General features: G+C 33.5%; 2 protein-coding genes across 2 annotated transcripts; both read left to right on the forward strand.

Annotated features, from left to right (window-relative positions):
• Positions 1-6,033: 6,033 nt before the first annotated feature.
• LOC133182517 (uncharacterized) lies at positions 6,034-8,133 on the forward strand (the record flags this gene model as incomplete). Its single annotated transcript, XM_061317362.1, has 3 exons — positions 6,034-6,181; positions 7,512-7,757; positions 7,849-8,133. Coding segments are annotated over 3 exons (420 nt in total), but the record flags the coding sequence as incomplete, so codon positions are not given.
• A 2,338-nt stretch (positions 8,134-10,471) lies between these two features.
• On the forward strand, positions 10,472-25,001 carry LOC133182518 (neo-calmodulin-like). Its single transcript, XM_061317364.1, has 5 exons — positions 10,472-10,531; positions 14,875-14,902; positions 15,991-16,134; positions 23,284-23,529; positions 24,636-25,001. The coding sequence occupies exons 1-5, from the start codon at positions 10,472-10,474 to the stop codon at positions 24,659-24,661; spliced, it is 504 nt and encodes a 167-aa protein (XP_061173348.1). The 3' UTR covers positions 24,662-25,001.
• Positions 25,002-26,261: the final 1,260 nt, after the last annotated feature.

The following is a 26,261-nucleotide window of genomic DNA, read 5'->3' on the forward strand; positions in this document are numbered from 1 at the left end:
CATTTTGTTTCGCAGAACCAGTATTTTCTCATCTTTATTTCTGAAGCTAAATTTAATGAGACCGGGACGATTATTTAATCTGCTTTGGATCAGCATTGCCGCTATCACTTGTACATTTGAGGAGACCTCTTCTCCCAGTGCATGAATCAGATCCTTTGCTTTGAGCAAGAGGTCCTCGCCTTCAGAAATCGGAATGCCGCTGGCCGTAACTGTAATATCGTTGCGGTCTAATGGATTTGATTCGCCTGAGTTCACAATTGTACCACTATCGTTTACTGCCTGTATGCGTTGTTCGACACCCTTTATCCGAGATTCTAATAACTAAGCAGTTCTCATGAGCTGGTCTATACGCTGCGTCTCTTGATTCATGTCTACCAATAGCTCATCCTGAAGTCATCGTATTTTTTCATCAACGTTTTTTTTTATTAAATCAGTTCTCAATTTATCAAGCTGAGATTCAAACAAACGTTTTATGCAATCTTGGTTAGATTTAAAATCTTGAATAGCATTTATAACAGTATCAAGCTTATCAGATATTGTAGAGTCGATGTTGGGTGGAGTGTTAATCGGTAAGGACCCTGGGGCCATATCTGAGTTTTGCAGCTCTTTCTTCCTAGTATCCTTTGATAATGAATCCTCAAAAACACTATTTTTAAGCTGCTCACTTGATTCAAATAGAACTACATTAGTTTGATTTAATATTTCACTTACGCTCACATCGGGAGAGTTTGAATCAAATTCTAGTTTGCTCAGTTTTGTCACTTGTTTGAAATCGCTCCCGCTTCCGCTGTCACTGATATTTCTGTTTTTTTTCCCTTTTTTTATGATGACTTTTTGGCATATCCCACACATAAAAAAGATATCATCAACACAAACTCACAATGTTGATCTATATCCAGTTCGAATTACTGATTTTAAAAGCAAATTCCAATTTAATATGTCGACTCGATGTATCCAAGTAAACTCGAAATAAAAGAGTCCACAGTGTACCATGTCTGTTTCATATTTGGAATGTTTTACTGGCCATAGACAATAAGGGCGAACAACTAAACTGTATGACAAACGAGACTACTTCATCTTTTCCATCGTCAACTTCCCTTACTTATTTAATAATATTCCACTAACATATGGTGTTTATGTCTCCCAACTTATTCGATATTCAAGAGCATGCTCTAAGTACGATCAAAAGTTTAAACCGAGACAGGCTATTGACAAATAAGTTGATGTTATAGGGATTTCAACAACCTCGTGTAAAGTAATTTTTTAATTAAATAAAATGCAAGGCCTTTGTTTTTATACTTAACTTGACTACGGATTAATCCGTCTACCTGGTAAATACATATGGGTCACGGTGGGTGTGACCGGTCGACAGGGGATGGTTACTCCTCCTAGGCACCTGATCCCACCTCTGTAATTTCCGGGGGCCCGTGTTTTATGCCCTATTCACAGATTTGTATTGTTTGTAGGATTTCTGAGGTTGAGCACTGTTCGTTGTCTCCACCTTTTAGTAGCTTTAAAGTTAACACTTTCAGATCTGAAACAAGATGGTCAAAATCGTCATATTCCAGTCTTTGTTTTGGATACATAAAATAATCCATTACTCTCTCCTTTGATACTTTCATACTTTTTGAGTATATTTATTGATATTCCTGTCATCTTGTATTTCTTCAATGCTTTCCCTATGTTTTTGGTGAAGTGCTTTGTTTCCATTGTATAATTTCTTCTCTTATTAAATCTCTTTGACAACTTTGTCACAGTGGTATGCAGATATGTGTTCCTAATGTTAGAAATCATACCCGAAGTTGATAACCTACATGGAATACATTCTAAGGATTGGTTATTGAAACCAAGTAGAGTGTAATGATTACGATTTCATGAATTGCAGAATTTCTCCTATTTCATTTAGAGGTGAAAAGTGATTCAAAAAATGGGGAAAACACAGAGGGGTTTATCTTCAACTATTTTCCAGATTTCAAAAACAATTCTAAATGCTCAAGGGGTTAGCCTATATATTAATCGCCTTCGCATATGGACATCATAAACTTTTAATGTAAAATTAATTAGAATTATGTCTAATAGAAAAGAAATCAATACTTTTTTTCTAACAGCAAAATATAGTTCATTTATGGCTTTTAATTTATTCATTATTTCTGTCCAAAATGTCAGTACTATAGCAACAAAAATAGGCATTCCATATCTTCCTAGTGATTTTTTTCTGCCTTAAAAATCAATTTACCGGATTACCAGCTAAGATGGATAATTTTCGTATTCAGTTCAATGAGTTTGAAGGAACTATTTCGACTTTCCTTAATCCTTAGCATAAAGCAGCTCTTTATGGAGACCCAAATAACAAATAAGAGAGTATGGATTCCACGAACTGCTGTTGCAAATTATTTGAATTTGTTGTGGTGACAATGCATTAGAGACCAAACACTGAAATATGCGGTAACTGTAACACTTTCATTAAACAAGTGAAAACTTATTCATTATTACAAGGTAGAAAGAACAATTTAAAATTAACAATCAATAAAAAGGAATACTTCAAACATCGAATACTAATCACACGAATCTTTCTAATACACTCGTATTGTGACTTAAGATCAATGCTTTTCAAGTATATTTCACAATATCAATACAGCAAAAGATAACTTAAGCAATAGTTGATATTTCGAGCGCTGTCTATTTAAATCCCATAATTTCAAAACAAACTTTAATGTTTTTTTTCTCTCTCGGACATGTCATGGATTGTGATCATCGACTGACGTCGGTATAGATAGAACATCTTAGTTACGATCGACACTGTTTGTGTTGGTACAATACCGAGTCCATCCAACACTCGCTGGTGGCTATTAGGACAGTCAAAATTAAACATGGTAAGTGTTTGTTGTATTTTAAGCCAATTAACTAATAAATATAACAATGCATACATTTAAATATCAAATAAATCAAGAAAAAAAATTGTGTTGATTTCCCTCAGGAACATATATGAAATTCGACAACAATGCACGTTAGTTGATTAGTCTGAGGTATTTTAATAGCACATTGTACGATATTATAGTTTCTTGCTAACAAATGCAGTTAAATTGAAGGAAAAAATCTGATACAAGAAACATTACATCGTAATTTAAACTCATAGAAATTTAAATGCTGTCATGAAGATACCGTGATAAACTTTGAACAGAGACCGACATTATTGCGCAAGTTTCAATTGGTTCAGCATATGAATGTAAGTGTTTGTATTGGAGCTCAAATTTAATCTTTGAGGATCATATACAAGGGTAAAATATAAGCTAATGATCACTTGCACAAATAACGGATAAACAAGAACTGTGAAGGACTTATCTGTGAATTTATTCTGAAACTTAATAAGTCACAAATCAATTGAACGTTAACATGTATGAAATTAAACAATGCCGTTGCCAATAATTGCTGTTTTGAACCATTTAAACCTGCACGTTCAATACTTTCTGAATTTCTATTGATGTGAATTTTTCGTCGAACAAGCTTGTGAACAATGGGTATCGTATTGAAAAGGAATTCAATAACTCTATTGAGAGTTCTTTTTAAACATTACCATGATTTACAATGATTGAGACGATAAGCATTTTATAATTGCAGGTATCCGAAACCATTATAAAAATACAAGGAATCACAGCACACATTAATACACACACACGACTTTACACCCCCCCCCCCCCCCCCCCACTCGTACAGAAATTAATTAACGCCGAACTGAGAGTAGAGTCTTTAAATGGTTTTGAGATGAACACAGGGAACACCTGTTACCCAAGATTAGATGATAAATTGTACACTGAATTACTGAATTATAAAGTTTGGAAGTAATAACCAATATGCGTTTTTGCTACTTTTTCTATCATTCTTAAAGAATAATAAAACTAGTGTTCTCTTTCCTCTAATTCCAGGGTGATCTTACGGATTCACAGAGACAAGGTGAGTTATACTTTACACGATACTAGTATTTTGTAGGTAACTTACTCTCTTAGGGATCACTTAATCAGAACAGTTTCTAACAAAAGCATTTATTACATTTACATTACATCTATTACAGATCACTACGTCAGAACTCTTGCAACAAAAGCACACGTAACTAACTCTATTGCAGATCACTTTGTCAGAACTCTTGCAACAAAAGCAAACGTAACTAACTCTATTGCAGATCACTTTGTCAGAACCGCTTGCAACAAAAGCATAAATACCTAGATCTATTGCAGATCACTTTGTCAGAACTCTTGCAAAACAAAAAAAATATGTAACTAACTCTATTGCAGATCACTTTGTCAGAACAGCTTGCAACAAAAGCATACGTAACTAACTCTATTGCAGATAACTTTTCAAAACCGTTAAAATTTATAGCAAAAGCATAAACTGCCGCGTATTTCTGTAATACTTAGTATCCACGTTTTTCTTCGATGGCTGATTTAAAAAAAATCAGCTTATTAAATTGTTCTTTATAGCTTCGTATAATCTGCAAAACGGTACATGTTTATGGTAGAGGCAATGTGTTTTGAATATTTTATGAAATTAAATTTTCAAATTATTTAAGTAATAAGTTAATAAAACAATATCACAATAGGAAACAAATCTCTGAACTTACCACAGAGGTGAAATTGATAGATATGTTCAATATAGAAAATGAGGAACAAGGCAAAACATCTTCATAATCCATATAATATTTCAGTATATGTACACCATTAATTTTGTAACCTAAGAAACATCCTCAAATTATGCTTCGAACGTAAGCTGAGCATTACTTTGAAACTTTGTCAATTTTGTCAAAAAATTCAGACATATATAACTTACATATGTTTTACATATCCCCAGCAAATATTGAATATATGTAGGTTTTCCTTTTGTTTCCTCCTGTTGGTTTTGGACTATTGTAAGACTGTCTAGCTCACTGTTACAAAATCTTGTGGCAGTAACTTTCTAACTTTTGAGGGGAAAGGATTCAAACCTTATTGATTATGAATTTTAAAAAATGGGTCAAAAGGCTAAGTCACCAGGCTTTGAAATTGTGAAATAATAACGGACTAAACGTCCGCAAGTGATCTTGGAGACTTCTCATCCGATTGATTAATTAATGATGATTAAAACTTAATGGTACTTTTATAGAATCTTTATTACATAATGCCATTGTGCACCTCTTAATTTGCTTTTTGATTGGACACATATTTCGAGTTTCCAATAGCAAAAAAATGGACACTGCCTTTCTTTCTAAAATATCAGGGGTACCCATTACTCCTCCTATACCAATGGATAAAATTTAATGATACTTTCACATAATCTTTATTACATAGTAACCATTGTGTACCTCCTACTTTATATTTTGATTGGACAGATATTTGGGCTTTCCCACAGCAAAAAATGGACTTTGCCATTATACTCATATGGGAGAGGGGGTCATTTTGTGAGCTCCCTGCTCACAGTACCCCTAATTTCAGATGACTTTTCTAGGAATACATATAAAAAAAAAATTGACACTCCTTTTGTGACCCTACCCAAGCCCCAGGGACGATGAACAAATCTGAATCTTTACCACCTGCAGATGCTTCTTAATCAATGTGACTAATTATAGCCCTGCTTTTCTTGGGAAGATTTTTTAAAAAGAAATTCCAATATATATTCCAATGTAATATATCTAATTCTATTTAAGGGTATACTTTGTCCCCCTGAGTCATGATTTGAATAGTCTGAATTCACTCTACATGGGGTCCCAGTATATCAGTGGTCTGATTGTTTCTTAAGAAGATTTCTGAAGATTTATTCTATTGCATAACTTTGAACCCCCCACCCCGTTCTATTTGTGTCCTCCTTACGCCCAGGGGGCAAAATTTGAAAAAAAAAAATGAATCTTCACTTCATTTGGAATATTTATATATCAAAATAACAAATTGTAGTCCTTCGGTTCTTTAAGGAAACTTGAAAGATTTTTGTCTTATTTTGCAAATATGTCAAAGTTGGACCCCTTATTGTGGCTTCCCTGTAACACTGATGAAATAAAATCTCTACATTTCAGAAATTAAAGCTGCTTTTGAACTATTTGACAAGGATGGAAGTGGCTTTATAGATTCTGCTGAACTTAAAGCAGTTCTCCATTCACTGAAGCAGAACCCTACTGACGCAGATGTGCAGGCGATGATTGACGAACTGGACACAAACAGTAAGTGACGTCACCGGAACTACCTTTTAAAACTACTTCATGTTAGCTTATATCATATTCTGCATTTATTTATTTAATTATTTTTTTTGTAATTTATCAGAAATTGCTGTACCTTGTATTTCGACGTCGATAAATTTATTTTAACGATAATTTCAACGTTAACAGATTCTCACCTGTTTTCCATATTTTCCTATAGTAGAAAAGGATTTGATGTAGGTGACACTGTGCTTTGATTCCAAACTTTTAAAAAGATGTGAATCTACAATATAAATTTGTAGGTATTAATAATAGCTGAGCTTAGTAACTACAATCTAAATCAAAGGATATGAATCTATGGTATGAATTTGTGGCTATTAAGGATAAATGGAATGGAAATTTATAACACAAAATAAACTAGGAGATGAAGATATATTGCTATAAACAAGGGAAATAGTATCCTCAGGGATCAACAAAATTGTTAGTCTGGTAATCAGAAACAAGAAAGAAAGTAGATCCGTCCTAGTGCTAGCTATTACCAAATGTAACGTACTTGTGCATGAATTTAAACAAGGTATTCATATAGTTGACTCCTGCGGGATCCGCTTACCAATGACCAGTCTTGATCTTTGAATAACATGCAATGTACACATGTTAGGTGTTTTGTATCATTTTTATTCATCTATTATTTCAAAGTATACTGACCATTAAAAACTATAAAACCACTTTTTGTATCATACATTCAAAATTCTTTTATAATTCTTTTAGTCAATCAGCACTCAGTTGGCTAAATATACAGATGGAGAGAAAAGGATTCTTAAATTAAACAGATAAAAGTATTTTCACTATATGTTTAATAGAGCCCCATCCTAACTCCAGAACCCCTGACCCAGAGGCCATGAATTTCACAATATTGGTAGAAGACTCAGTGTTTATTAAAATAATGCCAACAGTATGACTGCTTAATGTCCAGAAGTAAAAAGAAATTTTTGAAGATTGCATTAAATTTGATCGTTTTGGTCCCACCCCCCAGGCCCCAGGTTACAAAACACCATGAAATTTACAATTTTTGTTTCCCTTTGCCCATAGATGGTATATACCAAAATATGTTGAAATTGAAAAAAAGTTCCACAGAAGAAGCTGAAAATGTTCAAATGTTAAAACACGACGACGGACGAAAAAGGCAACAGGTTATCTGAGTGACTCAGGTGACCAAAAAATATACAAAGGATAAAACAGTTTATGTGAATCCTGACGTATAAATAAAATACAAAGCTCTTATAATTAAAATAATTGATTGAAATTTACAAATGTGAATATCAAATTTTTGACGTTTATTTTCTGTTTACTTTAGAAAATGGACAAATAGATTATGCAGAATTCGAGAAATACATGGCTGGTAAATTCAAAGACCCAAACGAGGTCGAAGATGAAATGCAAGCGGCATTCAAAGTTTTTGATAAAGACGGGAGTGGAAAGATTGACGCGGAAGAATTGAAAACTGCCATGATGAATTTAGGAGAAAGAATGTCAGACAAGGATGTGAATGAAATGATTGCAGCGGCGGATCTAGATTCTGACGGGAAGGTAGACTATAAAGGTAGGCATACGGTCAAGAAGAGTGAGGATTTGGCGTTTGATGGTTTATTGTAAATTGCAGATCTAAGATAGCCATTTTTTTTAATTTTCAGAATTCGTTAAAATTATGATGAAATAGAACATTCCTACCAAAAGTATACAGAGGCAGCTAAGAAACAAGGAAAGATCCGTTCATTACAAACAATGGGTATTTTATGATTTATTGAACAATGGGTAAAATATGTTGTGGTTCTATATACTTTAAAAGAAAGTTTGATCCAACAAAATAATAAAAAATGTTGTTTACAATGTAATTCATGACTACATAAATACAGAAACCGTTTCAGTATGTATACTACGCACTTTATAAACATAGCAATCTTTGCAATACTTCATGCAGTGTACTAAAATACTTCATACTTGATGTAATAAATAAAAATAAGAAAACACGTTTGTTATTTTTCGTGGTAAGTTACTTTGTATTTTTCCGAGAAGGCTGCATAAAATAAAACCTTTGGCATCATCGCCATTGTTCCATACGTGCCCCCCCCCCCCCCCCCACACATACAAACACACATACACAACAGGTTGTCAACGAGTAACCGGTTACTCGATTACTCGTCGAAAGGTCCGAGTGTCGGATACTGAAATCAATAATCGAATACTTGGGAAAATATAAAATCATGCAATATTTCTTCATTATTATCGCTATTTCTCAAGCATACATCTCAATTACCAACCTGGATTTAAGACTAATCAATTCTGATACGTATAAAATATTCTCTCATAAATATTACGTATGAAATAGTGTAATATATATATATATATATATATATATATATATATATATATAATAATTTCAAAAACAAAATGAAGAACCGGTACAGCTTTGGGAACGACTTTACTTTACCGGTCCCCAGAAAAACGCGCTAAAATTTAGTGTCGCCGTAGGCGACTTCAATATATATGAGATCGCGTGAGCGATCGAAAAAAATAAAAAATATGAGGTTTTAAGCCTTTTTGACCCCACATTCGAATTCTACGGTTAAAAGTTTAGTTTAAAACTTCGTTTATAAACGAAGTTTTTAACCTCGTTTTCTGAAAAAAAAAGTAATAAATGTTGTTTATTCAGTGAAAAGGAGACAAAAAATAATTGTGAACGAAGCGCGTGCGGCGCATGCTTAGTGCCGTTTCTTTCGTACTTAGCCATTTTTTTCATGTAAACAAACCAACGAGATGTCGTTGAAGCTGAATTAAGATCTTGCAAAAATACAGATGCAACTGAATTTCTTAATTAATCTAAAAGAACAAGACACTAACCCTAATCTCTCGGATGGTATGCGAGGACTAACCCAAATCTCCCAGGCGGATGCTAGACCATGCTAGACTAACCCATGTGCGAGGACTAACCCTAATCTCTCGGATATATGCGAGACTAACCCTAATCAGTCGAAAACTTATGCAAGGACTAACCCTAATCTTTCAGGTGGGTGCAAGACTAACCCTAACCAGTCGAAAAATGTGCAAAACCAACCCTAATCAGTTGAGTGACGTAAATCTTACGTCATAGTGCAATGAGCGCGCGGATCTTGCGGATCTGGGGACCGGTAAAGTAAAGTCTACCCCAGCTTTGCTGGGTGTATTAAAAATAAAAATCCAAAAAACCACAAAATATTTTCTGCAAGCGCTTTCGCCATGTTAGGCTTTTCAGGCAGTTATACAAATGTCAGGTAGGTTACCTGGTAACGTCCAAAAGCAAAAGTTCATTGTGACGTCATAATAGATCAAGGTAGCGTAAAGTTGCCGTATTAGATAGTGTACAAATATTGCATTAACTTGAACACATGATATGCATAAAATCTTACAATATGTTATATAATAATGTATCATTTTCGATTAAGCTTTGGTTTAAAGAGTTTGATAAAGTAGTCCTCTTTTGCCAAACGTAGATTTTCATTTTCATTGGGAAGTTTATAAAAAGGGAAAATCTTAAATATTCCTTTGACGCATTTTGCAAAATGTTCACAACATGGTGTATTATGCACACTAGGGTCTTTAATTTGTTGTTTGTGTACACGAACCCGGGCATTTAGTTTTCCCGTTTGTCCAATATAGAATTCTTTGCATGTCGGACAGATTGCACAGTAGATAACGTTTTCGGATTTACAGTTCATTGGTGAATTGGTTCTAATTTCCATTCCTGATTTAAGTTGGATTCTATTTCCCTCTTCTAAATATGTATACGTTCCGCATCTTGGACCTCCGCATTTTTTAATGGTTGGAATTTCCTCCTGTGTAGTAAAACGGGCCTTGGTTAACAATTTTTTAAGATTGGGTGCCTGTCGTCGACTATTGATAATATCATTTGGTTGTATTAAACTTTCCATATTTTCCGATTGTTCTAAAATTGGGTAGAATCTTTTAGCGTCCATAAGGATATTTCTGTTTCGTAATACTATTCATAAAAATGAAATGCATAATAGGAATGATAATATTGTATTTTAGAAGAACTGGCATTCTACAAGTGGGAACCCAACTTCCTCCCATGGCTCCCCTTCTAAGGAGGACATTCTTCAAAATCATATGTCAGTTCTGAATATTTTTAATATTCCAAACAATCAAAATGAATTTGAATTACCATATTTATATTGGATTCCGAAACAAAGATACATAGAGGGTTTCGGTAGTCGTACTACCAAGCCTCTTTCTTTACTCCTCACTAAAATATTAACAGCAATGAAGGAGAAACTTCAGGAGTACTTTGCAGCAATATATTCAAGAAGTGGTGTAAATCAGGTGTGGATACTCAAAAATTCCAAGGAACTTTTGGAAAATTTGAAATCACATTTTACCAAAACCTTACGACTTTTCAACTCTGTATACAACCATTCCCCAGGATAAATTAAAGTCCAGGCTTTTTGACATCATTGACAGCTGCTTTTTCAATAAAAATGAAACTCGTAAATTTACTTACCTTGTCATTGGTCATTTGCAAAATTATTTTGTTAAAAAACATTCTGATTGTACACACAAGTACTCTGAAATTGATATTAAAAAGATGCTTGAGTTTCTGATTGACAATGTCTATGTGGTTTTTGGGGACCAGGTCTTAAAAAAATCTGTTGGAAATCCCATGGGTACCAATTGCGTCCCGTTGTTAGAAGACCTATTCTTGTATTCATATGAAGGAGAATTTATTCAAAATCGTATACATGAGAAAAAGAAATCTCTTGCTGTGGCCTTCAACTCGACATTTAGATATATTGACGACGTATTGTCAATTAACAATAGTTATTTCCATTCATATGTCAACACGATATATCCCAGTGAGCTTGAAATAAAAGATACCACAAAGTCTGACACATCTGTTTAATATTTGGATATTTTACTAGAAAAAGACGTTAATGGTAATCTAACAACAAAGCCTTATGATAAACGTGATGACTTTAACTTTTCTATCACCAACTTCCCTTACTTATGCAGCAATATACCCATATCACCTGCATAAGGGGTGTATATTTCTCAGTTGATTTGATATGCAAGAGCATGCTCTACGTATGAACAATTCCTAAAACGAGGTAAGTTATTGAAAAACAAGTTGATGAAACAAGAATATCAACAGTCTCGTTTAAAGTCATCATTTCGTAAGTTCTATGGTCGATACAATGACCTTGTCAGCAAATACAATCTATCATTAAGTCATATGCTGACTGACGTTTTTCATACTAAATGTTAGTCCATTATTTACATACTGAATTGTGGACGGATTTTCCCGTTATGTACCGATCGTGACAAGGAGCACACGGCGGGTGTGACCGGCCGGCAGGGGATGCTCACTCCTCCAAGGCACCTGATCCCACCTCTGATGTTTTGGTGGCCCGTGTTTGCTCTGCTCCCGATTTGTACTGTTTTAAAGGACTTTGAGCTTGAATAATGTTCGTTATCTCCATTTTCATGGTGAATAGTATAAAATAGTTTTTTTTTTTAGATGTGTATGATTCACTCAAGTAAAATTCATTATATTTTAACGCTTTTGTAAAGTTGACAGTCATTCTACAAAACTCTCGGACAAAAAGACCCGACTTTACAAAATGCTAAGATTTGGTCTTTTGTTGGTTTCTGTTCCACACCATTCAGGTTCAAAAGGTCTATCAAAAGCTGGAGTTATTGATTTTTTGAATCTGGTATTTTTGAAAATTGGTGCTATTCAAAAATGCTGAATTTGAGCAATGCATATCAGAAAATGGAATATGGCAACTGGGGGCAGGTGAACAACAGTCTACAACTGCAAGAGGATTTAATGTTGGACAAAGCACCATATCTTACCTAAAAGCAGATACCAACATCATGTACAGCAAACGATTGACAAAAATATGACAGACCACGTACGCTTGACATCAGCAGCACGGGATCGCTTCATTGGTTTACGTACAATCTTCATAAACGTTCCACAATGACGTCACCCACAGCATTAGCACTCCCTGAACTGCACAGAATATCAAACGAGACCGTTTACGATTGATTACCGGATGCCCGAAGTAGAGAAAGCAGACATTTTCATGTCATCGTTCTGACCGTCCAACACTATAAATAGTTCAAATGTATTAGACAAACAGAGTATAGCCACAGCAACACCGCTAAACAGTTTGGTTTACCTACGAGTCCAAAATTTTATCGCAAAGCCTGCTGGAAGAGTCAGATTGCATAAACTTTGTAATGAACGTTTTGCAGAAAATTGCCTCCAGGAGGTTGATAGATTTGGTCATGATAGTGTAATGATGTATACATATGACTGATTTGGTTCATATTTGAATGACGGCACAAAGGTACTCTGGCGACGTTCTACCTGCACATGTCTTTCCAATAATGTAGCCTCCTGGAGCTGTATCTTAATTTGACAATACATAGCCACAAACGGCTTGTTTGACAAACACATTCTTGCAAAGCCATAGCATCCTGTGCTGTCTTGGCCATCTAAATCGCCAGATTTAAACCCCATTGAGAATGCATTGGATAAATTGGATAGGCGTATCTGCCAAAGAAAACCCCATCCGCAGACTTGCAACAACTGAACCACGCTCTGCATTTAGAGAGTACTATCATTCCTATGCAGATTTTGGTTGTTTTTAATTACTGTTGTCTGTGGGGTGCATACCAGATATTGATCTTTAATGACCTTGAACTTGTATATCTTGGAAATTCCTTTGCAGTAGCATATAGTAATTTGTACAAGGTTTATGAAGACAAAAGACTTGCCAGAAGTTAAATCAATAATTGGATTGATTGTTTTAGTGAAGGAAGGGAGATGGTAAAAAATGATGTTTGTTCTGATGCCCAGTGAAAGTAAGCTGGGGAAGAGGTGTGTCCTTAGTTGAGCAATTTATTATGAAAGATCGTCAAGTTTAAGTTAGAAATATAGTTGAATATTTTAAGAATATTATAATGATTAAATCACAAAAGTATCGTTTACTTCAGACTTTAAACATATCAGATATGATAAAAAGAAGGCGCCCATACTTTATTCACAATGGAAAAACGACGCACCCAAGACAGAGAAGTCGGGTTGTAATGGCAAAAGACATCCTTATCAACCCATCCTATTGCCGAGATTAGGCCATTTATGACAAATGGACAATTCTTGTTTTAAAAGATAAGTTGTATGGTAAGAAATATAAGACTCGGAAAAATCTTTTAGCTCCTGTGAACAGAACGCTTCGGAGCATGTCACGTGACCGCCTGGATCACGTGAATCGCGCATGGGCAGAACGGTTGCTGATGTGCATTAAAATCGGAGAGGACTACTTTAAAAAAAATAATAAACACCGAAATCTAATTTTATTTCTTTTATGGGAGTTATTCAATTAGTTCGAGAATTTTTTGATCACCCCTCGTATATATGAGACAATATTTCATACGTAATATTCATGAGACAATATTTCATACGCAAACCAAATTTGTTTATTATATATTTTTAGTTACACATATGAAAAGTTGACAATTGAAATAGAATCATTCATGTACATCTACGTTCAACCCACGTGAAGTTAATAGCTACTAAGGAATCTTATTGTTCGAAAAAAAACTTAGTAACTCATTTACACATGATGTGTTTGTTAATCACCCGAACGAGGCCAAGTTGTGATGTGAACAATAGTTCTTGGACATACTATTTATGTGATAATATTAAGTTGTAGTGGACAGAGAGGAGCTGTTTGTAATTGTAATTTATATTTGTCTATATCATATTATCATCCTAGATGCAGTATCCATACAAATCATTTTCAATGCAACAGGAAAAATTATCAGAATTTCTTTCTGGAAATTTTGGAATACAGTACAAAAAACTCCATGACAAAATAATGCTGGCACAACCGTCACCCAAGTATTCTTCCTTAAATTCTCAAATATATTAAATCTGGGGGGTTTTTTTTGGTCATTTTATCAAGAATTTTTTAGCTATAGTGGAAAGTATTTCCTAAATATATTTCTATCAAGTACAGATATTTCTAAAGTTCAGTAAAATAATCCAGATTCAGATAAATTTGCTGGTGATCAGACTGAAAAATATAGCATACACGGTTTATTGTTAATGTACTTCCAATCATAGTCCGGAAAATGTTAGGCTTAATACGAGGTATGCATGGAATGAGTATTTCAAATATTTACAAATACACGAGATACCTTTAACATCTTTTATTAAAGGTCTGGAAAATTTACTGTTCCATGCAATATCCCCTTATCGTCAATATTAAACAAGATTTCATTTGATGATACCATCCTCTGTAATACAAGCATTGAGACCGATATTTAGCTTAAAAGCCCAATGTGGCGTATAATACCATTGGAAATACAAACTGATACCTACTAAGCGAGACGTGTTTGACTGTTTGGCATTGATTAGGATGCTCAAAGCCTGAGAGGACCTGTGTGTTTTATCTGAAACAAACACCATGGTAAGCGATTCGATTTCACCCTTACGACTACCCATAATTTCAGGTAACATACTTTTAGAACCGTGACAGAGTTCTTCATGTTAATTTAGGCCTTTATGTCACACAAATTATTATTAAACAAAAAGTAGAAATAAATTAGTTCTAATAAGATTTGTATTTGTTCGTGTTTATACCTCATTTTTACAGAGTGGGTTGCCAGAGGAGAAGAAGAAAGGTACATATATTACTTTCTGTTGTTTAAATATGGAAATTTTTACACATTTTTCCTTCAATGGCAACGTTTACAGAGTTCTTTTAAATTCGAAATACCGGATGTGATTATTGATTGACTTCTGTCACGATTCTCAATCATTAGACACGTATTTGCTGTATATATTACTGAATTTTCTTTCAAAGTTGTAAATTATGCATGCACAGAAAAATGTTTTTCCCTCCTAGAATTCTTTCAATAGAAATTATTTATAGCCGTTGCAGAGACGGGATGTGAGATCAATTATAATTCGTTCTTGTCTCTAGAATCAATTCTAGTGTACATTTCTGATTATTTAATGTATACGTTTTGACTATTTTAATCAATTCATTTTTTTAAAAAGAGAAAATAAATTTTATACGTGTGCTTCATGAGATTTCTACTTACCTGAAATCAATTATTTCTAAATTAGAATGATATTGCATTTGTTATGATGATTTGTCGGCAAGTACAGTGCTTTTGTACAACCGACGACATCCAAATATAAGAATTCAATGCTTATATTTATATTCTCTAATTTTCTCTCTTCATAAATGTTATTTTCATTCATCTTAATTATAAATTTAACGTCTTTCCAAACTGGTGTGGTTAAATAAGTAAGATCCATTTTGAAGTGGAAAATTATATATTGCAAAGGAATATTGTGAGCGCAAAAGTGACAAATTTTAAAATTCTAAATGTACAATTGGTTTATTTTTACAACAATTTAATAGGGAATTTGTTTTTAATTAAATTGAGCCAAACAATATACATTTTGGTGTATCTTGTATGTAGTCCCCATTGTGTATTCTACGGCGATGTGACAAGAATTCGTATGTGTTTTAGGGGGTTGAATAATGTAGATTTCCAATGTTTTCATAAAGAAAATTACACTGAATGTAAATATACGAGAATCAATAACCTCTGACAATAACGCAGACTTGATATCATACATTGAGGCTACTTCTAATTGATACAGAAGCAATAATCTTTAAACATCAAAAAGCGCATATTAGAAAATATAAGATAATACTAAGTAATACAAACAATAGGAAGTCTTGCATATTTTCCAGACTTCAGACATGCCTTTAACATGTTTGACAAAGATAACAGCGGCTATATCAACACCCGAGAGCTTCTGACTATCATGAGAGCTTTTAAACAAGACCCAACCAAGGCAGAGGTACAACAGCTAATGAAGCGCCTCGATACTAACGGTAATTACCCCTGTAATTAAGCTTATAGCATCTGTCTGTTGATTACTTTAGAAAATTACTATAGGATAGAGCACACACTATTTCAGCTACTGTTTGGATTCTAATCTCGGTGAGGGTTAAAATAAAATCTTTAAAACATGCTTTAAGCTTTAAGCTTTAGGCTTCTGATACATTAGGTATCAAAAGCTAGAGTAATTTAAAAATTAATCTGTAAAAACTACGGTCCAGTGCCTGGGTAGGCGTTTTGCACTTTTTAACGTCCGAACGCTCAATTCCAAATTTGTAAAATGGCTATCAGTTATTAATCGCAATGTCCTCATCTGATTTGAGTAAATTCACAGGTACGAAATCCTATAAGAACAAACGACTGTAAAAAAATTGAAAAGCGTCAAAAACGCAAAATAAAGGGACATAATAACGTAAAGTGAATAAGCGTCATAACGCGAAAATGGCATTATTGTGCCTTTCAAAAGGCGTAATAAGCATTATTGCGCCTTTTGAAAAGGCATTATTAGGCCTTTTCCTGTAAAATGGTGTAAGAAAGCGAGATGAAGTGCATTAGAACGTTAAAACCTTTCAAAAGAAGGCGTTATTACGACTCTTAAACTAGGTAATGGGTGAATTAAAAAAAAATGACGAAACGCATATTTATTAACCCACACTAAAAATACAGGCAATGATCTTTAGATAGTGTCTAAATATCGTTGATATCTCAATTAACAAAAAAGTTATGCCCAATAATGATGCTAAAATTGTCAGGAGTGCAACACCTTTTTGTGACATTTTGAAAATTCAATATTTTTTGGAGATCTGTGAAATAAATAATAATGCTTTATGTTGAAAATAAAGACTTTCCTGATAAAATTCAAAGTATTGAGCTTTAAATGTGGACTGTAGTAACTTTTGTTTAATCAAGTTGTGGTCATGGCTGATGTTTAAAAAATGTTATACCATGTCAGGAGTGCAACAGAAAAATGTAGTGTTGCCAAAAAAACATCAGTTGTAAAATTCTGAAAGAAAATTAAGACAAAAAAGAATTTTCAAAGTGTAAAACAATAACTTATATACATTTTAAAACTTAAAAATTTTATATAAATCACAAGCAGCATTAATGAGAGTCAAGTATATGTGCATACCCAATAATGTCAGGAGTGCAACATTTGATGTTTTGCTCCCAAGCATGAAAAAACTATTATCATTATATGATTTTCTGATTTTTTTTTTTGGAAAATAAAGACACAAAGAACATTTTTACCAAATAGATTTATCAATTACAGGATCTGTCTGTGCTTCAAATCTATATTTCTATGGTCAGGAGTGCAACACATTTTTTTTTAAAGATTCAAGTTGTGTGACGAACACACTTCTATTCATGCTTAGAAGTATTCATTAATTAATAATGATCTTTTTGTATAATTTAATACTAAATTATTGACAGTTTTATTATTAAAATCCTTCCATTTTCAATTTTATCAATTCAGATGTGTTTTTATCTTTTTGTGATTTTTTTTAATGAAAATTAAAAATAAACACATTAAAATGTCATAAAATTCAAGTAATTCTTCCTCAGCTTCACTGAAACAGCAGAACAAGTTCTTATGTAATTTTCACTTCACAATTCCACTTTAACGGCCCCAATGCTTTTGGTCAGGAGTGCAACAAATATGTTAGAATTATACATCATCCAATAAGAATAAAAATAAAGAAAAAATGATGACTAGAATTTTTCTGGTGGGTTACTGTGTTTGTCCTCTAAAGGAAAATATGCTATAAAATATATTTTATCTTCTAAATATACATTTAAACTAGTTTTTTGGCATAAATAGGGAATAATTCCAGATAAAATGCGAATTTTGAATAGTTTCATCTGTTTTAATACTGAAGTATTTGGCTATAAATATTGCACAATTTCATTACCACTTGATGTTTCCAACACTTTATGAATTTTTGTGTTGTATGGTTTTAAATTTAAATTTTACTGCAGTCAGGAGTGCAACAAAACTGCTTTATAATTACCAATGCTTTTTAACTATCTTTACTAAAAAATAAGTTGAAAAAAAATGTTTGATACTATTTGATGTTCAAAACACTATGTCTATCAACAAATTACAGAAATTTTACAGTCAATTCAGGGAATAGTTTTCATCATTTCACATAATATTATCAATATTTTCAATACAATTTATATATATTACACTTTGCAAATAATCATGTTTTAAGGTCTTCAAAATATGAAAAACCTGGCGTAAACGATGAAAAATATCAAAACAACAAATTGATTTACAAAGTAAGAATGGGTTATTGTGTGTTATAATTTTTAAACAATGTTAAATAAAATACATATCAGATGTATGGAGTGCAACACAATAATGTAACATAGGGTCACTTCAAAATCTAGTATTTTTTGTAAGAGAACTCGTATATAAGAATTCTTTTTTGGTTTAGATTTAAAGAATTGACTTAAACGGACAAAAAAGTGAATTTTGGGGAATTTTATTGCTTCATATTTTTTTCATATTAAAACTTTTCAAACCAGAATTGAAAAACTAATGTAAAATAACAATCAAAAAAGCCAGTTTTTTGTTACATATACAAGAGAAGATACTCAATCAAGGTCTAGATTTAATCATTTATACCCTATTACCATTTTGAAGCATAAAAAACTATTAATTTCTTGTGATTATGTATTTTTGAAAGTCTTTTAAGGTGTAATGATATTTTCTTTTTTCAAAAGAAATTTTACTAATAAAAATTCCGAAACTTTTTTTATCCAATTGTCTATTTTATTGCCACTTCAGGATTTTAAACTAGAATGCATGTGGAATAGGATGATATAAGTGAAAAATATGTTGAAAGTAGTTGAATTTTTCCAAAAAATTTCAGTTTGGTGGTCATTTTTTTTTTAATTCACCCTAATCAGAGACTAAAGAGTGTTGTGTTTAACTAAGGCAAATTACCATGCTAAACTAATAATCTAGTGCTGCATCCCTATGTACCACATTAATGCAGTTTTGGTCTGATGGGCTTGTAGTTACTTGGAAATGGATTTATTTAAAATTTTATAAACTAGTCACTCTCAGAAAATGTAAGTATCCAGCATCTGAAGCAAGTTTGAGAGTGTTCGTTCCTTGATGCATCATCCATGAAAGTTTGGTTCAGATAGGTTTTATAGTTTCTTGGTAATGGACCTGCTCCAAAAAATTAACCTGGTCACTTATCTGGAAAATGTAGGTCAAATCCAGCATCTGAAGCAACTTTAATAGTGTGCATCCCTTGATGCATCATCCATGCAAGTTTGGTTCAGGTAGGCCTTATAGTTTCTTGGTCATGGACCTGCTAAAAAGACTTTAACCTGTTAACTCATCTGGAAAATGTAGGTCGAATCCCGCATCCAAAGCAACCCTGGTAGAGTGCATCAATAAATGTATCCTCAGTGCAAAGTTGATTAGCATAGGTCTTATAGTCACTTTAGAAAGAAACTGCTCCTCGCTCATCTGGAAAGTATAGGTCAGTTCCATCATCCGAAGCAAGTCCAGTAGTGTGCATCATTAGATGTATCATCCGTACAAGTTTAGTCCAGGTAGGGCAAATGGACTTCTGCGAGAAGCGCTAACTTTTACAGTGGGCGGCTTATTTTGCCATTTAAACTTGTGTTATGTACGGAGTTACGGAATTGATAATAGATAAGAAAACCTTAATAGTATTTAGTGGTATGGTATAAGGGGCGCTTACATGATTAACCGGTATACACTCAACACAATAGAGGATGAGAGGCAGAATAAATAACTTAAAATACCATATTCGTGAGGGATAGTATCTTCTTTCAATCTCTTTTTCTCGAGGAATCTAATAAGGTAGAAAAACTTTTCTCGAGGAATCAAATAAGGTAGAAAAACTAAGAAAGAAAACTTCGCAGGGGTAGGTCAAGGAGGGAAGGGAGGGGGTTGAGGATAGGAGGTTGCCCTTCCCATCCTAGACAGCGTAATAGGTGCTTTGCACTCGCCCATTATTATTTTTTAGTATCTGTTCAAGCTATTTATTTTTTTTAATCACAAAACATCTGTATATTGTCTAAACGTAAATCTGGTCACTTATCCGGAAAATATAGGTCAGATCCAGCATCCGGAGTCATCAATGCAAGTTTGGTCAACATAGTGCTTATAGTTACTTTAGAATGGACCTGCTCCAAAATCTTTAACCTGTTCACACATCCGGAAAATGTAGGTCAGATCAAGCATCCGAAGCAAACCTGGTAGAGTGTATTCTTAGATATATCATCCATGGAAGTTTGGTCAATATTTATAGTTACTTGGAAATGAGACCTGCTCCAAAAACTTTAACCTGCTCCAAAAACATTAACCTGGTCATTCTTTAGCTGAAATTGCAGCATCTGAAACCTCCACTGGTAAATGAAACATACTAGAAGCATCCCCAATGCATTTCTGATTAATATATGGATAGAAGTTCTTGAAAAGAAATCTGCTCCAAAAACTTTAATCTGGGATGCCGTCGGTATTACGTAAGTTCCCCCAACTTCGTTGAGGTGAGCTAAAAAGGCATTATTGCAGCCTGGAAGACCGGTTGCTCTCTCTCTCTTTATAAGTTTAAGTTTTAGTGGATTGGATTGAGATGGGAGAAGTTAAACATAATTAAAGGTAGGCATTAAAAAGATAACACATCAGAATGTTCTTTCCCTTTATAAATTACGAGATACACAATATATTTACTTCCATGATGTGCATCTTAAAAAATTATTTGTTTTTTATACGTAATATACAAAGTTGCTTATCATTTACTATCGGCAAAAGGACAGGTCCCTTTTTTAGAACATCAAATTTTACTTATCGCATAAAAACGTACGTTACACATTTTTTTTTACATTCATTAAGTCAAATAAATGTTTGATGATAGGTGATTCACGTGTCTGATTCTACTTTATATTTTATGCAGCCAACAGTTACTTGAGGAGATGATAAAGTTAAAAACGGCATCGTTTTGGTTCGATTTTCATCCGATTAGAAGCTTTCCGTAAATCTTGTCGATTAAGTCACAATCATTCAGAGGTATTACTTTATCACACAAATCGAAGCGGTTTGATGATCAAAATTTACTTCATTTATTTCCCGGGCGACAATTGATGGCAACATCAATGTTTTCTTTTTAGATTTATTACGCCTATACAAAGTCGCCCACGTGGCGCAGTGATTAGAGCGTCTGCTATAGAGTCGAGGAGTAAGGAGCTGATCGTTAGGTCGCGGGTTCGAATCCACTGCGGGTCTTTAGGATGAGACCGTAGAAAACGAGATCCCGTGTCGCAGTAGGTGCACAAAAAAAGATGCCTCACTGTTCAATGGCCCTGAGTGCTGAGTATAGGTATAAATTTGTAGCCCTCCACCGGCATGTGGTGGCGTCTCCATATGAGTGAAAAATTCTCGAGAGGAACGTTAGTCAACAAACAAACAAACGCATATACAAAAGGAATAATAAGGCAAAGGGAAATGCTTTATAACGCCTTTTAAAAGGCGAAATACGCGAATCAAAAAGCCTTTGAAAAGGACTTGTAGCTTATTTCCATCATATTTGAAGTATAGTTTGAATTATATGAATTTTCAAAGATCTAAGATCAAGGTAGTCCCAACCTTGAAATGTTACAAGAGGACATACGTAAATGCATAATTTTGTGAGGGTGAAACACTCTTCAAAGTCATACGAACAATTTGCCTGCTTTGCCTTAAAGCTATATATGGTGTATCTGAGTTAAAAAATGATAATACGAGATTGTGTGTAGATATTCATGATACAATGTTATTTACTTTCAAATTAAAATTTTCACCGATTTTGAACTCGAATAACCACACGTTTCTATAATTAAAATGACTTTAAATGTGTCTTTTATTTAAACGTGGAGTCGGTAAATAAATCGGTTATTGTTTTATTTTTTTGATATCTTTGAAACGCTGTTGATTTAAATTGTGTGATTCAAAAGTCCTATCTTTACATAAAGTAATAAATCAAATAGAAAGATATTTTAAATTTTGGTTATCTGAACTTATAAAAAATACGCCATTTTTGTCTTTAAGTAAAGATGTTCAAAGGTGTATTTTCAAAACATTACCAACTTGTCCCCAATTTAGTCTCAACCCTGGTTTCGTATGACATGTTTTTCTCAAATTTGTTAGCGAGATAATAATCTAAACGGTTTGCAGCTAGATGTCCAGAAAGAGAGATTTTCAAAGGTGTAATATATTTCCAAAATGTAACTAACTTAGCCCTACTCTGATCCCTGAACCAAGGGGACATAGATTTCCCAATTCGGTTGGAAAGCTAATTGCTGATCATAATGAATATTGAACATTTGAATATGTGGCCAGCTTTGCCCCTCCCTCGGCTTAAATCCTGAACCCCGGGGTCATGATTTTCATAATTTTGTAGGAGGGTTAACTTTTCATTATACTCATAATGAGCCTGATAGATGATTTTTTCAATAATTGTAATGTATGAATGAAATGTGAAGGTAATCATGTGAAGCAGTTATCATGTTCAAAAGTCCAATTATGAGCAAACACGGATCTCTGAAAATATCAGAAGTGGAATCAGGTGTCAAGGAGGAGTGAACATCCCCTGCCCACCGGTCACAACTGTAATGTACCCCTTGTCATGATCGGGTAAACGGAGAAATCCGTGGACAATTCAGTATGAATATAACATTTTGTATGGAAGGCATGCAGTCAACATTCTACTTAACGACAGATAGTACAGTATATTTGCAAACAAGATCATTGTATTGAGCGTAGAATTTTCGAAATATTGACTTTAACCGAAGTTGTTGATACCCTTATATTATTACTTTTTATCAACTCAGTAGCCTGTCTCCTTTCTAGAAATCAATTTACGTAGGGCGTGCTCTTGCATATCGAGTAGACACAAACCCCCATATACAGGTGATAATGGTATATTGCTTTCTTTAAGAAGCAACATTTTTGACCTTATGACTTTGATCTTGGGGTTAAGCTTAGGGGCTGATCTTACGCTGCCTTACGGGGACATCAGTGTTTCACAAACACACCTTGTTTTGATTAGAGAAAACTTTAACTTCATGTTACTGTGAATAAAAACTTTAATGCAATAAAATGGTCTTTCTTGGTTTAGGTAATGGAAAAATAGAATATGAAGAGTTTGAAAAATACATGATTGAAAATTATAAGAATCCAGATGAATTCCAAAACTCGATGATGGACGCTTTTAAGATGTTTGATAAAGATGGCAGTGGAAAAATCGACGCCGAGGAGCTAAAAGAAGCCATGATGAAACTAGGGGATAAACTATCACAGGAAGAGGCAGAGGACATGATTAAAACGGCCGACTTAGACAAAGACGGAAAAATTGATTACGAAGGTAACAAGTCTCAAGAGTCATAGAAGGGGGAGGAGGGACAGGCGTATCGGCAAACTGCTGTCCCCCAAACCCCAAAGTTTGAAATATCAATCCTAAAATCACCAAATGCATTGCATTTTTGAAGAATTTGTTCAATAACATGCGCGGATCTAGGGGAGGGGGGTGGGTGGGTCGGGGATAATACTAGTAAAAAAAACAAAACTTGCTTTTAAAATAGACACTTTAGCAGATAAGTTGTTCTTTCAAAAGATTGCAAAGAAGACATACCAACAAAGCGTGCACACGTAATCAAAAAACGGGGTTGGAGAGTGAGAATTCGGCGTTTTGTAAGAAGAATTGGGTGTTTTTTTCCCGGTGTATACTGGAATTTGCAGAGTTATTAAAGTATATACCGAAGCAAATAAAAAATAACTTTGGACCCCACCGGCCATCATCATCGCGAAAATGGATTCTACGTTTTTCTTTCTATGTCAAGAAATCTTCTGGGTTTAATACGTTTCGGTAGGGAATTTATTAATTTATTTATTTAGTTTTTTTTTGCTTGTCAAGAAATTTTTGGGTTACAATGTTTTTTTTTTTTTTTTGACTGGGATAGACCCCCCCCCCCCCCCCCAAGGAAAAAAATCCTTGATCCCGCCTGAATAACATCGCCATAACTGTTCGATGCACAATTTTTGGTATGCTTTCTGAAGAAAAAAAAACAGGACCAAGAAAGCCTATATATAAACAAAACTATCAATATGAAATATGGTACAGTTGCATTAATGAAGGCAATGCACAATATAAAATCAAAAAATCGACGATACAAGCTGAATGATTCGGTTTCTAAGAAAACTAAGTCTTTGAAAATATCTATAAATCAATGAATGATCAACTAAAAAATACAACACGAAGAAAAAGCAAACTTATTAAGGAAAGAAAAAAACGTGTACTGAATTATAGTATTTTAAATACTATCGTTCAGGGAAAAGGGGTATAATCTTATGTAGACATTTCAAAGCAGCATTGCTCCAACAATTAAAGCTTAATGTACTTTTTCATGGGTATTTCAAAATAAGTCCAATTCTAAACATTGGCTGAAACTTGATTTTCTTTTTCTATTTCAGAATTTATAAGAATGATGCAAGATTAAACTGCTTTTTCACCGCAACTTGGAAGCGGGATTTTTTTTGTGACCATACTTGTAAACATACGTGATTCTACAGGTAAATACTATATCTGGATTCCCTAGAGTATACTACCATAACTTTATTTGGGTATGATTTTAAATACTTGATACATCAGTGAAATTTTACTCCATCAACGTGACTACTGAACAGCCAGTAATGTGTGCTACAGTTTGAAGTGTATTCATGCAGAGGAAAGTAGTCTTTTTCCCTCTACATCAATCAAACATGAGAATATTTTGACCAAATTTCATTCAATAATAGTATTTTGGATTGCTATTTATTAATGTCATTAACATTTATGTATTTCAGGTTTTACTTGTTTCGTTAAAATATCAGTTTTTATACCAATAAAGTAATTGTACTTAATCTTTCATACAATACATTCTTTGTATAAATTATTTGCATGTTATTTTATACTTTATTTAAAAAAGTGAACTTAAGATATTTTTATATAATTTATGATGACATTGTCTGCATTGTTTATCAAATCAACCCCCTCCCCAAAAAACCAACCAACCAAACAAACAAACAAAAGATTAATAAATAAAAAAAAAACAGAATTATATTATATGGGTTCAGATTACATTTATCAAGCTTATCTCATGATTTTTATAAAAGTATAAACAATCGGTTTTTAAAAAAAAAAAAAAATGAAATTTACAAAAAACCTGAAAAATAAATGAATGTCTATAACATAAGATTTCATCTTAAATTAAATGTAACGAATTGAAAATGCTGCCTGACTAAATCATTTTATTGCTTACTTTTACCGTAGTATGTTACGATTCAGTTAAATTCACAGGGAAATAGGCCGCAAAAAATAATCTAAACAGTACAATTAGTGTTGCAAAATAATGCAAATGTAAAACTTTTAAGAGCACAAATATAATCTTTACTGTTGTTGAACTCAAAGAAACGGTTATAAATTTAGCTCAACTTGGGAGCTGAAAAACCAATCCTTACACGTGTGTCTTGATTCAAATACACTGTAATTCATAATAAGAAAATACACTATAGCTATTGCCTGCAAAGGTGTGAAACATACCGTTCTGGTGTTAAGATGAAATCATAAGAGTGTATAGCAGGAACTTAACAGTCAGCGTATTGAAATATTAAGGTATTCTCGTTTTGACAAAGGTTCTGTGAATGTATACTCATTTAATGTTTATGAAGACAAACAACTCATTTAATAATTTCTTCAGTATGAAGTATTTGTAAATAACAACGTTATTCAATGAGAATGACATTATGAAATACCTATAACTATGGCTAAATGAAGTGCATTTTTTGCAAAAATAAAATTGAAGCTACCGATCATGCGTCTTCTTTTGAAAATAAAATTTTGTTATTCTGGAGAAAGAACCAGGCTCATACATCAACCATTGGAGCTGACACTCAGGGCAAATCTTGATTACTGAGTAGAGGTACTATAAGCCTTCTATGAAATTGACTGTTTCTTGATATTCATGGATAAAAAAGAAGGTAATGTTAAAATCTCGTGTTGAGCGGTTGAGGTGCAATATTAGAACCATCTATCCTTCTGTCCTCATTAATTCAGAAGCT

Source organism: Saccostrea echinata, unplaced genomic scaffold (genome assembly GCF_033153115.1).
Source record: "Saccostrea echinata isolate AGI-Se365-2 ecotype Australia unplaced genomic scaffold, CSIRO_AGI_Sech_v1 ptg000009l, whole genome shotgun sequence".
Lineage (NCBI taxonomy): Eukaryota > Metazoa > Mollusca > Bivalvia > Ostreida > Ostreidae > Saccostrea > Saccostrea echinata.

Excerpts from the sequence above, each read along its gene's own strand:
- LOC133182518 (XM_061317364.1), top strand. The coding sequence starts at position 10,472 with ATGAAGGAGAAACTTCAGGAGTACTTTGCAGCAATATATTCAAGAAGT. Across the intron at positions 10,532-14,874 it reads CAAGAAGTGGTGTAAATCAG|AGTGGGTTGCCAGAGGAGAA; the intron begins GTGTGGATACTC and ends TCATTTTTACAG. Across the intron at positions 14,903-15,990 it reads GCCAGAGGAGAAGAAGAAAG|ACTTCAGACATGCCTTTAAC; the intron begins GTACATATATTA and ends CATATTTTCCAG.